We start from the raw sequence: 19772 nt of genomic DNA on the forward strand, positions 1-19772 counted from the left end.
TAAACCAAGGTTTAGAAGGTTTAGGACAAGAAAAAGAGTGAGGAATATACGCCTCCATGCCAGACATTATCACCTCTGTTATGCGTTCAGCACACAAAGACGGGTCTCTGACATGGAAGCAGTAGTCATTCCAAGGAAAATCAGCAAAATACCTCCTCAGGTCCCCCCAACTAGCATAGGCAAAACGCCAGAGGCACCTTCGCTTAGGGTAATCCTGAGGAGGGATTGGAGCGATAGGACAAGATAAAGATATGAGATTGTGATCGGAGGAGCCCAACGGAGAAGAAAGGGTGACAGCATAAGCAGAAGGATTAGAGGTCAGGAAAAGGTCAAGAATGTTGGGCGTATTTCCAAGACAGTCAGGAATACGAGTAGGGTGTTGCACCAATTGCTCTAGGTCATGGAGGATAGCAAAGTTGTAGGCTAGTTCACCAGGATGGTCAGTGAAGGAAGAGGAAGGCTAAAGCTGGTGGTGAACATTGAAGTCTCCAAGAATGGAGATCTCTGCAAAAGGGAAGAGAGTCAGAATGTGCTCCACTTTGGAAGTTAAGTAGTTAAGGAATTTCTTATAGTCAGAGGAGTTAGGTGAGAGGTATACAGCACAGATAAATTTAGTTTGAGAGTGACTCTGTAGTCGTAGCCAGATGGTGGAAAACTTGGAAGATTCAAGAGCGTGGGTACGAGAGCAGGTTAAGTCATTGCGAACATAAATGCAGCATCCAGCTTTGGATCGAAAATGAGGATAGAGAAAGTAGGAGGGAACAGAAAAGGGGCTACTGTCAGTTGCCTCAGACACCTGAGTCTCAGTGAGGTTTAGAAGAGGAGAGGTGGTGTTCTACAGATTGAAAATTAGATCTTAGACCACAAATGTTGCAGAAGTTAATGAAGAAAAAATTGAGGGGGGTGTCAAGACACTTAGTTGTCGATAGAAAGGCAGTCCAACCTGGGGACATTTGTGGTCCCCTCCCCAGATGGGGACTCCGAGGCTGGTGTAGGAGTCGCCATGATTTTAAAATTTTTGAGTGAAAGGTGTGTATTATTAGGTGCTTGTAGTTTTGTGTGGAGGAAGAGAGTTGTCTTTAGAGGGCAGGCTGTGACTGCCCCCTTGTGTTGTGAGACACAAAGGGAAATGTTCAGTGAGGTCACAGCTGGGTTTAATGATAAGTTCATAGCAGACCAAGGATGTTCAGTATAGAAGAGGGTGACAGTTGAGTGTCACTGAAGAAGAGGGAATAATTGTCTGGAAGGTTGTGTTGAGTTGATGGAGGAATTGAGTTTTTGAGGCATTGAACAATACTAAGTTTGTTCTGCTCCAATCAGAAATTTTAGAGGGCTCAGAAGTCAGGCATTCTGTGGCTTTCTTGTGAGAACTGTTTACTTCCTGAAGGTTGGACGTCTATGAAAAGATGTGGAAAAGTGCAGGGTGGTATCATCAGCATAGGAGTGGATAGGACAAGAAGTTTGGTTTAAAAGATCATTATTGAATAATAGGAAGAGAGTGGGTGACAGGACAGAACCCTGAGGAACACCAATGTTAATAGATTTAAAACTGGTTCTCAACCTTTTTTTGCTCCATGCACCCCTTTCACCATATGTCTAAATGTCACTCCCCCCTCCTTTCCAAGATTGTCTGCCCCAAAAAGTGCATTCCAAATAATATGCATATAATACTGAAAATCCTTTATTTTTTTCCATATTAGTATATATATATATATATATATATATATATATATATATATATATATATATATATATATATATATATATATATATATATATATATATACAATTTTAGGACTTTAAGGACTAGGACTCTAAGCAGAGTGTAAGCCTTTGTAAGGGTATTTGCAGACGGGCTACTCGGTGTCGACTGTGTCTTTTCTTTGTGGCAGCCCTGTCTATGGGTAATTTATTTTGATCCTTATGGTCCAGGAGCTTGTGGTGAATGGTTTGATGAGCTTGTGGTGAATGGTTTGATAGGCTGCTTGCAGCAGGTAACTGATGCATAATGAATTTTGTGCTGCCCTGGGGAGCTCAAAGGCAATAAAAATATCAACATTCCAACAGTTTGAGTTTGCCAATCTGGTCCGTTTCCCCCTTGAAAACTTGAAATTCCCCCCCTAGGGGGAACTTCCCCTGGTTGAGAACCCCTGATTTAGAAGAACAGTGACCATCTACCACAGCAACAATAGAACAGTCAGAAAGGAAACTTGAGATAGTTACAAAGAGAAGGATAGAAGCCATAGGAGGATAGTTTTGAAATCAAAGCTTTGTGCCAGACTCTGTTAAAAGCTTTTGATATGTCTAAGCCAACAGCAAAAGTTTCACCAAAATCTCTAAAAGAGAATGACCAAGACTCAGTAAGGAAAGCCAAATCATCAGTAGAGCGGCCTCGACAGAACTCATATTGTCGATCAGATAGAAGGTTGTGAAGTGATATAATTTTAAGAATCTTCCTGTTGAGGATAGATTCAAAACTTTAGAGAGTCAGGAAATTAAAGCAATAGGACAATAGTTTGAGGGATTAGAATGGTTACCCTTTTCAGGAACATTCTGAATTTGGGCAAACTTTCAGCAAGAAGAAAAGGTAGATGTTGACAGACAGAGTTTGAAGAGTTTGACTAGGCAAGGTGCAAGCACAGAGGCACATTTTTGGAGAACAATGGGAGGAACCCCATCAGGTTTGTAAGCTTTCTGAGGGTTAAGGCTAATGAGGGCATGGAAAACATCACTGCAAAGGATTTTAATGGGTAGCATGAAGTAGTCAGAGGGTGAAGGAGAGGAAGGAATAAACCCTGAATCCATGGTAGAGTTTTTAGCAAAGGTTTGAGTAAAAAGTTCAGCTTTAGAAATAGATGAGATGACAGTGGTGCCATCAGGTCGAAATAAAGGAAGGAAAGATGAAGAAGAAAAGTTATTGGAGATGTTTTTGGCTAGTGCAAGAAATTACAAGGGGAATTGGATCTTGAAAAATTTTGACATTTAATGAAGAACACACACTTCTTTTGGTCATGATGATGCAGGTTGGTCTGGTTGGACAAAGCCTGTGTTAACCTGTGCTTTACAGGAAGTGAATGGGTCAGACTTGACTACTTTTACATTTTTTGATGTATATGTACATATATAGACTTTAATTATCAATGTAATACAGTAAAATCCCTCTTATCCGGCATCAACGGGACCGCTGACATGCCGGATACTTGAATAGAAGTGAAATTATGTCCACAATCACCACCCTACACTCACGCATCTTACCATAACAAAGATCAACTGATCGCCATGCCACGCGTCGCCACCCGCGCTGCCACCTCACACTCACCAACACACAGTTGTAGCATTGGGCCTGTAATTGTGACTCCTTCTGATCTTTTCAAGCTGAACCACTCGTATAACACTTTGTCCATCATTTCACCACGATGATACTGCAGTGTGTGACGATTTTCCGCTGCCTTTAGGGTGTCGGTGGCTTTCATGTAATCCCGCAACTTTTTCGTTTGGGATTTAATGTCATAAATAGTTGATGAGCCCACACCATATTCCGCCATTAGTTGCTGTCTGCTTTCACCTCTCTTTAATCGTCAACAAATGTCTACCTTCTGCTTAAGTGTAAGCACAACATGCTTCCTCTTTTCTACAACTTTAGACATGATGAAGGCGTCAGGCAATAAACAGTGCACACGTGGGACTGAGTCACTGAGTAAACACAGTGCAGTGGGATGCGGGTGGCGCGAAGCAGTGTGCTCTGGTGGCAAGGGGACAAAGTATGCCTCGTGCGGGAATTTTAATCGATTTTATGAGTACACATTGATTTTTTATTGATTTTAAGGCTCGGGGAAAAATGTGCCGGATACTTGAAGCTGCCGGATACTTGAATGACGGATGAGAGGGATTTTACTGTATAGAAATAAATTGTGATAAGTAAAATGTTAAAAAAAAGTTTTTGTGGGTTTTTTAATGCCAACCCTAATATGTGAACATCCATAACAATGGTAAATGGGGAGAAATCAGTATACTAGTTGCTGGTAATGCAGGGGTAGAGATTCCATTAATTGCATGTGTTAAAATGAAAGTAATTGTAAAAAGTGACTAAGGTGCTGACCTGGCTGAAAAATGCTTTCCCAAAAAAAGGAAAATTAAATATTTCCAGACTACCTACAATGCTCTTGTGTTTTTAATATATGTAAGTGAAGGTGACAAAGACATTTGAGTTCATGAAACACCAAAAGGTTAATGAATAAAAAATAATGATCTAAAGTGTAAGCAGGGGTAACCTCACTGCTGCAAGTCACAAGAAAATTGCACAGTTGCCAACAAAGACTATTTTTGGTTGCTAAGCAAGCAAGCACAATTCAGTCTCTCAACTGGCAAGACTGCATTTTGCATGGTTGGCAGTAGACCAGTTCTTCCTCCTGGTCAGTCACAAAACTAGCATCACTGCTTGTGGTAAGGGTGGTGGCACTGGTGGTATACTCCATACCCCTGGTCAGTTGCTGAACTGATATCATTGTGGATGGTGGGGATGGTGGCAGTGGCAGCAACCCACTCCCTACTGTCAGTCAGTTGTTGAACTAGCATCACTGTGATTGGCAGGGATGGTAGTGGGACAGCAGCAGCAGCATGCTCACTAGCATTGCTGGTGGTGGTGGGGGTGATGGTGACAGTGGTGGCCTACTCCCTCCTCCTCATGTTAATGTTACACTACCCAATGTTACAAACTTCTTTGTGGTTTGTTGTAGTCCATCTCTGCATTAGGGTTTTGAGTCTCCCACATTATAGTATGACTTGGAGGCAAATTGACTCCCCATGTTGGATGCAATTTGTGTTACCATGTTGCACAGTAGCGACAACATGGCTGTAGTTAGGGGATTGCATTGTACCCAAATAATATTGTTGGCAATGCAGAAAACCAACTATCTTGCTGTACCCTAATGGCAGACTTGAGGGAACGATGGTGACATTCATCAACCATTAGACTATTAATGATTGCTAGTTGTGTGCATATGATGAAATTCCATCATACATGAGAGGTCTGAAAAGAGATAGGTCTCAAATTGAGTACCTCTATCAGTGACTGCATATAGTGGAACAGCAAAGGGGGAGATCCAACTTCTAACAAAGGCAATAACAACTGAAAGTGCTGTGGCATTCACAAGGAAAATAACTTCTGTCCAGTGTGTTGCTCTCCCAGTACTAGTAAGGAGATATTTGTATGGTAATGGGTAAGAGCAGTCAGACAATGTTGTTGGTCAAGTAGGATCAATTATGTCAATGTAAACTCTGGACATGATAAGTAGAAGCATAAATAAAAAATATAGGTATGTCTTTATTTTATCCTGTTGACAATTAAAACAATGTTTGACAAATTCTCATACTTCCTTATCAATATATTGCCAAAAAATTGCACTGTAGTGAGTTTGAAAATGTTTTTAACACCTAAATGGGAAAGATTATGCAAGGTAAAAATTATTCTTTTCCTAAGAAAAGAATATATATGTAAAAGATTAGGAAAACTAGTGAAAGTATCACTCCATAAAGTAAGGTTAGGAGATAGTTATAATGGAAAGGTGATCTTTGAAAGATTCAGGCTTTGAGCCATTTACTTGAGTATGATCTATACCATGAAGATTGAGTATATCAACAGTGATGACATTTGCTGTATTGTAATTTTGACCTTGGCATAAAGATAATTTTGGAGGAAAACAGGCACTCTTAAATGGAAGGTATGTCATGTAACTGGGAAAAGTTGAGGAAGAGACAGAGAGACCTTAGTGGGTGAGATGGCTGGAATCACTGTAATTGTAAGTGGGACAGATAGTATACTGGATACCAGTTAGCCTTTTCAGCAAAATGACACTTGTTACATGAGGTCTTATAGTGATCTCAAATAATTATGAAGGAAATCATTCCACAATACAGATGGTAAATCATGTGTTATCAGATATTAGGAAGGAGAACAGGTCTTCATCTTTATTTAGTGAGGTGTTTGGGAGAAACGTGCTTGTATCAAAGTGCCACTTTGCCTTGCCCTTCCTCATAGTGGGACAATCAGCTCTCCATTTTCAGTCCTCTCATATGAATGACACAAACAAACTCATCATTTATGCTGGCCACATGGTCAGCATCCTCCATTACTTCATTGTCACAATCAATAATTTTTACTAAATATATGAAATAAACTGCACTGTTAATGTGTGTGGTTGAATGCTATGTGGGTGCTGCAGCCGAAATGTTGCATGATTTTGTGGACATTTACTGTTAGTCTACTCATTTAAGAAATTTCTATTAGCATGTGTGAAGAGCTTAAGAAATATCACATTCAGTGTTACATTTATTCATAGATTGATGATGAAAAGTGATTCTGTTAATTCTAGTTTATTTGAAATCTGTCTTTGTGAATTTTGCATTACATTCATGTAATGTCAATAGATCTGATACATAGAGATATGAGATGTAATTTAGAGATTATGGTTTTAGTGATTAGTAATGATGATCTTGTTTATGCAGGTGAGATCCGGAGAGAGAATAGTACAACTGTCTCAGGATGTGGTTGGAGTTCCATTATCCCTTCCTTTGGAGACCTCCACAGCCTCTCCTTTGCAGGGTTTGGTTTATGTGGCCACTACCAGTCAGGTATGTTTATCCTTCATGTAATCTTTTTGTTTGCATAATAGACGAGTTGCTTATATATATATATATATATATATATATATATATATATATATATATATATATATATATATATATATATATATATATATATATATATATATATATATATATATATTTTTTTTTTTTTTTTTTTTTTTTTTTTTTTTCTCTCCTAAAAGAGGTTGATCAACAAACTTCTGTACTTTAAAAATCACCCTAAGAGATATACTTTAAAAAATATTTAAGAAGTGTATTAAAACAAGGTTTGAATTACACTTTAAAAAATGTATAAGAAGCATATCAAAACAAGGTTTGAAGTACCCAGATGTCATATAATTGCAAAAAAACTTTGTAGTTGCTTGCAATATCATGGGTGATACATCTGCAAGCTGCAGCAAAAGAACATACCTATGGAGGCTCTAACACACTGTGTTTACACCAAGAACTTTGCAGTTACACAGTAGCTGTGGTGCAATAGAGAATCAATGTACTAGCAAAACTGTGTCCAAGGAAAGGAATTGGTCTCAGTGTGATGTGATGTAGTCCAGTTTTCTATTACCAAATTGTTTATAAACCCATATCACTTGAAAGCAAGAAAGCATATAATGTGTGTTCCCTAAAGTGGTGGAGAACAGTAAAGATTTGAATTAGGCTCCATTCTAATAAAGACCAAACTCTTTCCAGGAAGTCTCGGATAATTCAGTGGATGCACTGATATCATCTTAAACAGATATTAATTTAACCTGAATCCCACACAGAAAGGCAGTACTACAATTTCAGAAGCAGCAATACATCACATATAAGAAATTGGTGTTATTTTCTGTTAACTGGGGTGTTTGCTATGGACCAAATTGCTGGTGATCACCAGCTGTTTTAATGTAGGGGGTTGATCAGCCCTCCCACAGTTCTCAGGAGACGCACATTCTAAAACCACCTCTCATGATACTTCTTGATGTGCTGTACCTACATGGTACAAAACATTAATCTTAAGTGTTCATGCTAGCAGTATCCACGAGATTTGATGATGCTTGCTCTACAGAACAGTTATTATTAGCTAAATATTCGCAACTAGGCTCACAGTGTTTTCACATTTATTCCTAGTTTCCTACTACATATTTAGTTTGAAAAAATTTTTACCATTGGTTTCTACAAAGACTAATGATTTATCTGGCAAATTCCCAAAAAACTCAAGCAATTATTATTTGTGTTGCCAGAGTATTGTGATTGCTGAAACTGTGCCAAGATGAAAGGCCTGGCTGATTTCAGACATGCCGACTTCTCCAATACACCAAAAAAAAAACACTGGAGTGGGAGATATGAGTTTCCAGCATTGTTGTCTATACATACGTTGTGGTTGATTTCATGAATATGTTATGAAAGAAGAACAAAATTGTGAAAGGATGGGTTATATTTCCAAAGAAGAAAGCAGCATTTTAAGGAAGACATTAGGAAACACAATGTAAACTCAGGGAAGACAGGAGACAGACAATCTTCACCAGTATCCTGCTAAGATTTGGCATCAAAACATGGTTGTTTCTTTCATATGTGTCAGGGTTTATAGTTTTTATGTTAATCATATAACTTAAATAGATAAAGTAAACTTATATGGAGAGGAAAAATAGCATTTATCCCAGGTGATGATACATAGCAAACCTAAGATAATGTGTGCAGTATTTAGCTCATTTTGCCACATTTCTTGCTCTCTGCTTGATGATGGTGGCTAAAAATCTTCATAATATTTTATTAGTTGGTTTAATAACACAAATGATGTAAAGATTTTTACCAATTGACTGCCTTTTATTTGTAAAATTCAGTTGGCTGGTGAATCTGGGAGTTTTTCCAGACCATAGTAAGTGCCCCAATTGTTTTAACTTTCAGTTTCCTCAAAATACAGTTGGCTTCTAATGTGATAATGTTCTTCTGCAGGGCTGCTGCATTAGAGAAATATCACATTATAAGGACTCTTGAAATCCCTTATTTCCTTCCACATCCCCATTCAAAGTTACATTTTTTGAGCCTATTATTGGTAAATTTTTGGCATAAAAAAATACAATGTGGATGGTTCACTCATTAATTTTAAAGGCCCTCCCTATCACTCTCTTCTCTCCAACTTCAGTCCTATATGTAACATCCAGTTTCTCCTCTGAGGTGAGGTGGGTGCTAGGACTAGGGTTGATGTGGCCAGCTATTGTAGCATAGGAGTAAGGGGAGCCACTTATTTGGACCAAAAAACATGATTTGCTTTGCACATGTGAGAATTGCATAAGTATGACTTAAGCCTGATGGGAAGTGGTGTATATACAGATGAGTGAGGGAGTCAATATGTTGTCATTGGCTGAGACAAGAGCAGGTGTACTGAATTGGCTGAGGGGAGAGAGCACTTACTAAATTGGTTGGAAGTGTGTACTCACTCATGACACTAAATGCTCTAGTTCTTAACTTGAGTTATTTGAAATGATGACTTGATACATCTTATTCATTGGAAAAAAGTTGTTCAGTTTGATTGAATCACTTGTGAATCTTCACTATTCACTATGAATGAACTGCTTAAAGGTGGATGTGGGCTGGTAAGTGTTTTGAACACAAAAAGGCACATTAGAGTGGATCTTCGTTGTGTGAAAAGAGACCTTTCTTCTGCATTTTTATGCTGCATTGAATGAAAATCATTTTACAGAAATTTGTGCTACATCAAATGTATGTACATACATAATTAACAGAAAATAACTCCAATTTCTCATATGTGATGTATTTTTCTTCTCCTGAAATTGTAGTACTGCCTTTCTGTGTAGGATTGTTATGAGGGATGAAGTTATGTTATATCTCAGTAAGCCCTGTTATTGATGTGTGTTTTTCTGATGGGATTGGTGAGTTATTTCCAGCACTGTTCCCGTGGTGTGCTCATGGCTGGTTACTGTAAAAATTATTGAATCCTAACCCAGTGTTATTCTCCATTAATTTCCCCTCCTTCCCTTTTTAGTAGAGATTTGAAACAAATACTCCTGAGAGAAGAAAAGTCATTGTCCAGTATAAAAGAATAAAATTCCAGCCAGCCTCTAAAATATAAGTACAGTGATATATTGAAGACAAACTGCTTTTTTGGAGAGTGAGAAGCTTTGTCTGAGCTGTGTGGGGTTATGCCAGTTAGCCACCTTCACATTTTTCCCACATGTCTGTTCAGACTGTGAGGGGGGCACCACAGTGTCTACTCCCAGGCCTGTTCGGGTCAGAAGGGAGGATTTGAGTTAGTTGGCAATTTGACTCTGAAAGAGATGGTTGTATTATAGCTAGAGGTAGTAGGGTTGAGGTTTTTTCCAGTCATCACTCATATAGTACCTTTGGGTGAGGAGGTTGGATATTAGAGTTATACTCACAGTTCAGTAATATGTGTTGGCCTGTGTTAAAGGCCTGAGCAACTGCTTTCACCATCTCTTGCTATGTTTGGAATGTGCTGTCTGTCAGCTCAGTTTTTGTGTACTTGTCTTTTTGGCATCCTTGGTCTACTTAGTCGTGTTGTTCTGTTTGTTTGAGTCAAGCTGACTTTCTCATCTAGTGTTTTCTTTAGTTAAAAAAAACTCGTTTTGTGAGTTATCCTATTTGTTTTGTGGCCAGAGGACGGAACCCATCCTGGTGATCAGATAGAAGGTTGTGAAGTGATGGATGTTTAAGAATCGTCCTATTGAGGATAGATTCAAAAACTTCAGATGGGCAGAAAATTAAAGCAATAGGACAGTAGTTTGAGGAATTAGAACAGTTACCCTTTTTAGGAACATGCCTTTTAGGCATACTTCCAACAAGAAGGAAAGGTAGATGTTGACTTTCAGAGTTGAAAGAGTTTGATTAGGCAAGGTGCAAGCATGGAGGTGCAGTTTCAAAGAACAATAGAAAGGACCCCATCAGGTCCATAAGCCTTCTGAGGAATTAGTCCAGCGAGGGCATGGAAAACATTATTACGAAGAATTTTAATAGGTAGCATGAAGTAGTCAGAGGGTGGAGGAGAGGGAGGAACAAGCCCTGAATCATCCATGGTAGAGTTTTTAGCAAAGGTTTGAGTGAAAAGTTCAGATTTAGAGATAGATGTGATAGTGGTGCCATCTGGTTGAAATAAAGGAGGGAAAGAAGAAGCACAGTTATTGGAGATGTTTTTGGCTAGATGCCAGAAGTCTCAAGGGGAGTTAGATCTTGAAAGATTTTGACACTTTCTCTCTTACCCAATGGGTGCCTCACTACATGAACTAGCACCCTCTGTGTCTAGTCCTGACTGGGAAGCAACCTGTTTCCCTCCTCTAGTACACTCTGCAGGGGAGGAAACTCCCACCTCCCCACCAAAGTTAGGAATCTCTCCACCCTTGGCAGTGACCCCTAACATACCAGACACAGCAGGCTGGAGCTCAGACTGAGTACTGGTGCCAACAGCCTCCAAACCAGGTGATGTCTCTGCCTGAGCACCATCTTTGGGGTGCTCTGTAGGGTGAGGCAAACCAGCAAACAAACTACCCAAACCCAACACCCTAGCCTCACCCTCAGCAACACCCCTAAACAAATCATGTGCTTCCTGTGGTAGCTTTGCTGTAGTGTAGTCAAACTCAGCACAATGACTTGAGGACAAGTCCAACTTCAGCTTACCCAAACCCTCGCCAGCAACAGGACAGGCCTCTGGGCACTCTCTCCCCATTGTGGCATCAACACCAACTCTGCACTTCTTTTGCAGTGGTCCTGCCTTATTGCAATCGACCCTAGGAGTCACAGAAACTGTGGATGCCTGTTGTTAACAAAACTAACAGAGTCAGGAATCTCCACAACCTTGACATCTGGGATGGTGTCATGGATGGGGGCTTTACCCAAATTCTCCCAACTGCCAGGTCATTCCCTTACAGAAAATCTACACCCGACACTGGCAGGTCTTCTGCTAGTGCCACCTGTGTTTTTGTGGTCACCAGCAGGCACACAAACCTAATATCCGCAATAGTGAAACTCTCTATGAAGCCATTTCCCTGGCACCACACAGGTTTGTCAGAGGCAACTTGTCTCCCAATGACATTTCAGCACAGTGACTGCTATGCAGCTGTCTCTCAAAACTGTAATGGGCTACTCAACCCCAGCAATTTCAACAGTGCCCTTACACAAAAAATGGACAGCACCAGTCCAAACCAGACCTCATGGGGAATGGTGAAGTATCAACAGACAAGTGGGCAGCCACTCTTTTTACCCTCATGATCAAATACTAGCTGAACATCATCACTCTCCTGGTCTAGGCCCTGAGAGACAATCAATGCCATTGGCTTCCTGGGGGGGACTTGGAAGCCATGACTGTCACTAACTTAGGATAATTAAATTTAAGGTGCCCAGTAGTTTTACAGTAATAAGACTTAAGCTGTGTACTATACCTAGATGTGTTATGCACCATGCTCCCAGTCTGTCTCTGTTGAGAGCTGGATGGAGACTTATTACCAACAGGACTTACTCGTCCTGACTCATTATTAAAGCCACTAGTATAACATGGAATTCACAAAAACCAGTGCCTGCTGTGCCTCCAAACAAACCAAACCATCACTGGCCCTGCCAGATGCCCCACTTCACCAATGAGACACAGGTTGCCGAGCCAATATTTGGTCATTTGCCCACATTCCTGCCTCCTTTAGGCTTTTAAGCCTCTTCTTTTGGAGCAATGGCAGAATCTCCTCAGCCACATTGATAAACTGCTCCATCACGATGAGCTCTTATAGTTCACGGAAGGAAATGGCCTGCTTGCTAGCAATCCATTTCTCAAGTACCTCCTTGAGGTAGCAAGCTCAATGAAAATATGAGTCACTAGACCTTTTCTTTCCCCACAGAATTGTAGCCTATATGCCATAGCTTGTAGGCTCACAGAATCCTTTAAATCCTTCACTGACATTCTGTCATAAACTTCAAGTACCTTGCCTTTCAACATAGTAAAAAAAAAACAACCCATCTCTCCTGAGGCCAATCTTTCTCTCTCTCTTTTTTTATTAATACATAATACACCATTTTTCATGTTGATTATATAGGTTAAAGGAGATATTTTGGGTACCCCTATCCAAAAACCCACCCAACTGTCTAAGTTAGGATCTTATACTTACTGTACAAGTGTCATTGTCACTCATGAGGCCGAGCCTCTACCACGTATCAAAGTGTCACTGTGGCATGTGAGGCCTAACTTCTGCTATACTCTGCTGACGTGTCACTGTTATTCATTGGCCAAACTTCTAATATCTACGCCCGTGTCACTGTCACACATTTCACTAAACCACTGATTCATTAACACTGAATTTCTGGCCTGCTCATGCTGTGACACTAAGGTCGTCTGGGCACTTGTCTGAAGCCAGAAATTTATCCCACCACTGCACATACTTTTGCTTGAACTGTCTTTCGTGGTGGGTGGAGTGAGATCATGGAATAGCCAGGCTCTCTCTCTCTCTCTCTCTCTCTCTCTCTCTCTCTCTCTCTCTCTCTCTCTCTCTCTCTCTCTCTCTCTCTCTCTCTCTCTCTCTCTCTCTCTCTCTCTCTCTCTCTCTCTCTCTCTCTCTCTCTCTCTCTCTCTCTCTCTCTCTCTCTCAGCTTTATTATAATAATAATAATAATAATAATAATAATAATAATAATAATAATAATAATAATAATAATAATAATCAGCACTAATAGTGATAGTAGTAATAATGATAATTGATGAAGTACACGAGACTTACCTAGTCAATTGAAATGTGCTTCGGATTTTATGAAGCAAATCACCTCTGCCAGAAGAGAGCTTTCACATGAGATACGCTTTGCTGCTTCACGCCACCAGACTTTAAAGTGTACTGTCACCCACATGATAATAAATTAATCAAATCATGCTGACTTATTTGTAATAATCATGTGACGCTGTAAAGCGTAGGGGGGGAGCAGAGGGCATGTGAAAGCTCTCTTCTGGCAGAGGTGATTTGCTTCATAAAATCCAAAGCACGTTTCAACTGACTAGGTAAGTCTCATGTACTTCATCAATTTTATGTTAACAAATCACTTCTCTGCCAGTGCTCACATCCCATGAGGTTTTGAAGCCATGTGGGTGTAGTACATGAACATAAAGGAAAGTTAGTGCATTGATGAAATAAAACAACCATGCTCCATAATCCCTTGTGGTGTATTAAGTACAAGTTAGTATTTTTACAAGTAGAAAGATAACTTCCTAATAGTGGTAGGTACTTACTATCCCAGTACTGCTTCTTGGAATGAATCAAGATCCTGAACAATCTTCTTGTCGTAATGCTTGGCAAAGGTAGTCTCCCTCGACCATCCTGCCTTTGCCATGATGTGTGTAATTGGCAGTGCCATGGCCTTTGCCTTTGACGCTGCAGCTGGCTGAACACTGCCAGCTGAATACTTTATTGTATCAACTCCTGACATGTGCAGCATGATCCTAATCCATCTTGCAATAGTGTCCTTGGTTACAGGTTTGTGTGGCTTTATAAAGCTGATGAGTAAGTTCCCGTTCACATGATTGACACCATTCCTTAAGTGTTCAGTTTTTTCAATGTACATTTTCAGTGTTTCATAAACACATAAGTCTTCAATCCTTTGGGTATGCTTTAAATTCCACAAATTGTACATTGAATTTTGATCTACACTGTTTAATGTTTTGCCCAAACCAAACACAAATAGAGTCCTTTCCAATGCAAATATTTTTCAACATTAACAAATGCAATGTTTGCACTCTGGCTGTTTGCATGAGTGCCATTAGCATGATTAATTTTAAGGTTATTTCTTTTAGTTGAAGGCTGCATAATTGTTCTATAGTTCTTAGTTTTTCTAGCACTAGCTGGACATCCCAGGTCTCTGAATACCTGGGTTTTGGCAGTCACAAATTGAAGACACCTCTCAGGAGTCTGTTGACAAGAGGGTGATAAGAGGGTGATTACCTGCTCTGCAGTCGTCTACTGCTATCCCAAGTGAAGATAGTGCTCCCCTCGCTGTGTTGACAGAATCGTAGCTGACACCCCTGTGGAAAGTGTCGGACAAGAAGTGTATAATATCTGTTATAGCGGGATTAAGGGGATTGATTTGCCCCATCACAAAACTGTAACCGTCTACTGACATATGTTTGATACTGTCTCTCAGTTGCTGGTCTCCAGGAGGCCATGATAATGTCTGTACCTGCCGCTGAAATGCCTCTTGCTCGTAGCTGTTGCCTGACAATAGACATGCCATCAACCTGGTGTGCTCCATGATGGGGTGTTCCTCTGCCATTGACGGGTGGCGTAGAATGTCCTTCCTCCTCATTAGTAGCCGCGGTTCCTTGACGAGCATTGTGAGGAGGGGCCCCATCCATGGTTGAGATGGCCACAGTGGCACAATCAACCACCCCCCTTGCCATCTCTGCACACATTTTTTGAAGGCATCTGGCAATTAGAGCAAACGGGGGAAAAATGTATACCAGCTCCAACTGTGACCAGTTTATTGAGAAAGCATCAAAGTGTTCCGCTTCAGGTTGCCATGAACAAAAGCGAGGTACCTGTTTATTAAATCTAGAGGCAAACATATTGATGCTAGGAACTCCAAAGATACTGCGAAGCTCCCTAAAAAATGCCCTCATTTAACTTTCATTCATGCCTGTCATTAGACTTTCGACTCATTTAACTTCCATTCATGCCTGTCATTTAACTTTCGAGATGCAGTGTCTGCTATGGAGTTACCATTGCCTGGAATGTGAGAACATGTAATCCAGGCATTGTTTTTCGCACACCATTCCTAGATTTCTCTACTGATGTCATTACAGGATGCGGATTTTGTGCCCTCCATTTGGTTTACATAGTTCACTGCTGTTGTGTTGTCACAAAGCACTTTGATGTGTTTACCTCTGATCTGATGTGCAAATGACTTTACTGCAAATAAGATGGCTTTGAGTTCTTTCACATTGATGTGCAATTCTTTTTCATTAATTGCCCATCTACCATTAACTTGTAGACGATTAAGGTAACCACCCCAACCTAAGTTTGAGGCATCTGTGTACAGGTTTAATTCCGTGCCTGGTCTAAAAATTTTCCTGTCTTACCCTGCAATATGATTTATCCACCAAATCAGATCTGTTTTCATGTCTCATATGACATCATATGAGATGTCCATCCATTTATCAAAGTTGCCTTTTTCTTTTTGTAATGCTGAAATTTTAGCAGTTTCCAGTTTCCTGTTATACAGTTTCCCCATTTCCACTGCTGGAATTGCAGCGACCAAGTACCCAATCACTTTGGCCACATTCCTGATTCTGTCTCGTTCACTGTGAAAAAGTCGCTTGCAACTTTGAATTATTTTCTCTTTCCTCCATTCAGGTAAGATAACTGTCATTGTCTCAGAGTCAATAATGTTCCCCAAGTATTCCAAATGTTGTGTGGGTATTAAGACAGACTTCTCTTCATTAATACAGAAACCTACATTCTTTAGGAGCTCCACTGTTGAATGAATACACTCATAGCACCCTTCAACTGAACTGTGGGAAATAAGAGTGTCATCAATGAAACTGGTGATGGTGTACCCTCTCTCTCTCAGTGTAGCAAAAATTGGTTTCATTAATTTGGTGAACAGACGAGGCCCTTCTGAAACTTCGTTTGGAAGACAGGAGAACTGGAAGATTTTTCCTTGCTATTTAAAGCGAAGAAATTTTTGTTGCTCTTCAGCTATTTTGATAGAGTAGTAAGCATTCCTAAGGTCGACAGAAGCCATGTAATCACCTTTGTTAACAAGCCGAATTGCCTGTTCGAAGTTTTCCATCTTGAAATGTTTGTAATTTATGTGCTTTTTTAATTTTTCTAGGTTAAGGATCATTCTAAAACCTCCATCCTTTTTCCTACACAAAAAAACAGGGGATAAAATCTGCTCCTCCTGCCTTTATAACTTTAAGGTCTAAAAGCTTCCCAACTTCCTGAGTAATAATGCTCCTTTCCTCCTCACTAAAAACATATTCATTATCTTCAGAAAATAAGTGGATGATATCATCAACATTAATATCTAGATGGCAATGTGCTACAATATCCAAAATGTGAGGATCATTAGTTAACTTATGCCACTCATGCACAAAATTGTGAAGTTTGCCTGCTTCAAAATCATGTCTCACCTTACCGGGGATTGTTGTGTCCCCAGCCTCAGGAGATTTTTGACTTTGAAGCCTGCTGTGGGTAGGACTGTCGGTGGTCATTCCTGTGTCCATGTGTCCGCTGGCCATAGGGATGGAACCTGGACGAGAAACCTCGGACCTTCCCAAAGGAACTTCTGCCTCTTCCTGAAGTGACTCTCCAATTTTGAACTGGTTTCTTTGTTGTGATCTTGTTTTTCAATTTCTCAGACTCCTCAATGTTCTTGGCAGCTTGAGAAACATCATTGCCGAACAAGAGTCGGGTCATGGGTACCTTATCAGAGCACAAGTGAGCATACTTCTGATTAATCTTCCGTTAAATGATGAATCTACATGCCAAATTGTTCCTGTGGTTAGCATTTCCCAGTAATGCTAGAGCACCATTTAGCATGTGTATCTTGTGGGCCACCTCTGGTTGTCCCTCTTGGGCAATCTTATCCAGTACCGTGAGTGATTTGGTGACAATTGTGGCAGCTTTTACAATGTCCTTACTGACTTCTTTCATATGAAAGTCAGCCTTTTTGGCGTTTGGTTTCAGAGCATCTAACACAAGTGTTGCATTCAACTGGGGCTAAAGCCTGACACATGCTCGGTCTTTTCACAACGTCGTCCACTAAAATCTCCTTGTACTCCTCCTCACGCATGCCATTGTCAAAGACATAATTCAATATCTCAGCGACATGCTTGTCCACCTCATCAGAGACATCGTCAAAAGGCCCACAAGACTTGACACTCTGCAGGAGGACACTACCAGTGGTCAGTTCATCCTGGGTATCACTACTAGAATCAAGCTGCTGCACTGACTGAAACCCAGAAAACCCTGGGCTGGATTTGTCCCCAATCACTTCTCTTTGGCGTCGGTTTACATCCACCCTGGTGCTGGCAGCGCCACCTGCTGGGGCCATGTGTCTCTCCTCCTTCAGTGCCTCCAAATCACCCCGTAATTCAGCCAAGGCTTCCATGACCATAGCCCAGGGTGGAGAACAGCCTTCGCCCTGTAAATTAGAGGGTCGAGGATGTGTAGGTGAAGGCACACAGTCGCCTCCCCTATCTGATCCATGCCCCCGGGCATGGTGATGTACTTGTCCAGAACTTTTCCGTTGGGAAGAGCCACTCCCGGACCTGGAGGAATGCTTCCTATGTGATCCCTTACCTTTATGCATTCCATGGGTGGATGTAGCCTGCCTGCCTGGTGACAGCCTGGCAGGCAAACCTGTAACATCCGACATGATGGCGGGCCGACAGGTGAGCAGGGTGGTGGGTCATGGGTCTGTGTGAGTCGTAAACTCTCCCTGGTGCTCCAAAGGGTACTTCCCCGCTCCTACATGGATAATGGGATGACGGTGAAGCCAGCTCCTAAATGGATAACAGGCTGTGGCCAGGCCTTTCTGCTCCAGATAGATAACGGGAAGAAGGCAGCCAACTTGACTCTGGGGCGGGCCGGAGCGGTGACTTCTGGTCTCGGTGAAAACAACTCAGCAACTGGCGGCATGAAGCAGCAAAGCGTATCTCATGGGAAGTGAGCGCTGGCAGAGAATTGATTTGCTGACATAAAATTTGTGTGTGTGTATTTAGCTAGTTGTATTTACCTAGTTGTGTTTTACAGGAAAAGAGCTATGCTCGTGTTGTCCTGGCTCCATATATATAAGCATCCAGCTTAACTTTAAATTCATGAATATTTTTTGCTTGTACCACTGTATGTGTGTGTGTGTGTGTGTGTGTGTGTGTGTGTGTGTGTCAGTTACTATATTTGCTGGCACATTTGATGCACTTTTTTTCCTGAAAAAAATATCTAATGATTACCCTGCATCTAATGTGGCTGTAGTACAGATGCCTAAACCTGTAAGCCTAGTCCCACAGGTGTGAAGATGAAGCAGTAGTACACTACACACAAATATTGTTACTAATAATAAAATTCTCTCTCTCTCTCTCTCTCTCTCTCTCTCTCTCTCTCTCTCTCTCTCTCTCTCTCTCTCTCTCTCTCTCTCTCTCTCTCTCTCTCTCTCTCTCTCTCTCTCTCTCTCTCTCTCTCTCTCTCTCTCTCTCTCTCTCTCTCTCTCACACACACACACACACACACACACACACACACACACACACACACACACACACACACACACACACACACACACACTGGGTCAGTGTTAGTGCCTAGTTATATTAATCTATTTGCGGGTGATGCAAAATTGTTAAGAGTAATAAAGAGCCGTGTTGATTGTATTGAGTTGCAAAGAGATATTGACAAGATTTATGGGTGGAGCAAGAAGTGATAAGTGATATTAGTGATAAGCAGGAGGGTTTAACCAGTTATATTAATCTATTTGCAGGTGATGCAAAATTGTTAAGAGTAATAAAGAACCATGTTGATTGTATAGAGTTGCAAAGAGATATTGACAAGATTTATGGGTGGAAGCAAGAAGTGGAAATTGGAATTCAGTGCTGGGAAATGCCACATGATGGAATTGGGAAAGAGTAAAACAAGACCTGCATGGGACTATAAAATTGGGGAGGAAGTAATAATGAGGAGCAAAGAGGAAAAAGACCTAGGAGTGGTTTTTCAAGATACCTTGATCCCAGAATGGCATATATATGAGATATTTGGCTCGACTTACAGGATGTTGACAAATATTAGGATAGCATTTCATTACATGGATAAGACTATGATGAAAAAATTACAACCACTATGCTACGTCCCAGACTGGAGTATGCAGCAGTGGTGTGGTCTCCGCATATGAAGAAAGACTTAAAGAAGTTGGAAAGAATTCAGAGGACATCTACAAGGATGGTACCGGAGCTGAAAGACCTAACGTACGAAGACAGGTTGAAGGAATTGGGACTGCCAACTTTGTAAGTTAGAAGAGAAAGAGGAGATTTAATAACATTGTATAAAATAGTTAACCTCATTGAGAAGATAGACAAGCAGGATCTGGTGTTGCTGGAAGAAGCTGAAGCTGAATGGATGAGATGGCACTAAAAGAAGATCAGGAAGAGTCAGTGTTTGAGG

General features: G+C 40.8%; 1 protein-coding gene across 10 annotated transcripts in view; it reads left to right on the forward strand.

Moving 5' to 3' along the window:
• Window positions 1-19772, forward strand: part of LOC135103708 (uncharacterized) — a 254425-nt gene that overhangs the window by 166717 nt on the left and 67936 nt on the right. For 6 of the 10 annotated variants that reach the window (XM_064010316.1, XM_064010312.1, XM_064010310.1 and 3 more), the window contains 2 exons: window positions 6505-6630; window positions 19466-19615. The exons of 1 other annotated variant lie outside the window; for it this stretch is intronic. In XM_064010316.1, the coding sequence (XP_063866386.1) occupies window positions 6505-6630; window positions 19466-19615 (276 nt within the window). Of the gene's footprint in view, window positions 1-6504; window positions 6631-19465; window positions 19616-19772 lie in introns of those variants that run through there. 3 more of the 10 variants (XM_064010313.1, XM_064010315.1, XM_064010317.1) reach the window with 1 other exon arrangement.

This window comes from Scylla paramamosain, chromosome 9 (assembly GCF_035594125.1).
Source record: "Scylla paramamosain isolate STU-SP2022 chromosome 9, ASM3559412v1, whole genome shotgun sequence".
In the NCBI taxonomy this organism is placed as follows: domain Eukaryota; kingdom Metazoa; phylum Arthropoda; class Malacostraca; order Decapoda; family Portunidae; genus Scylla; species Scylla paramamosain.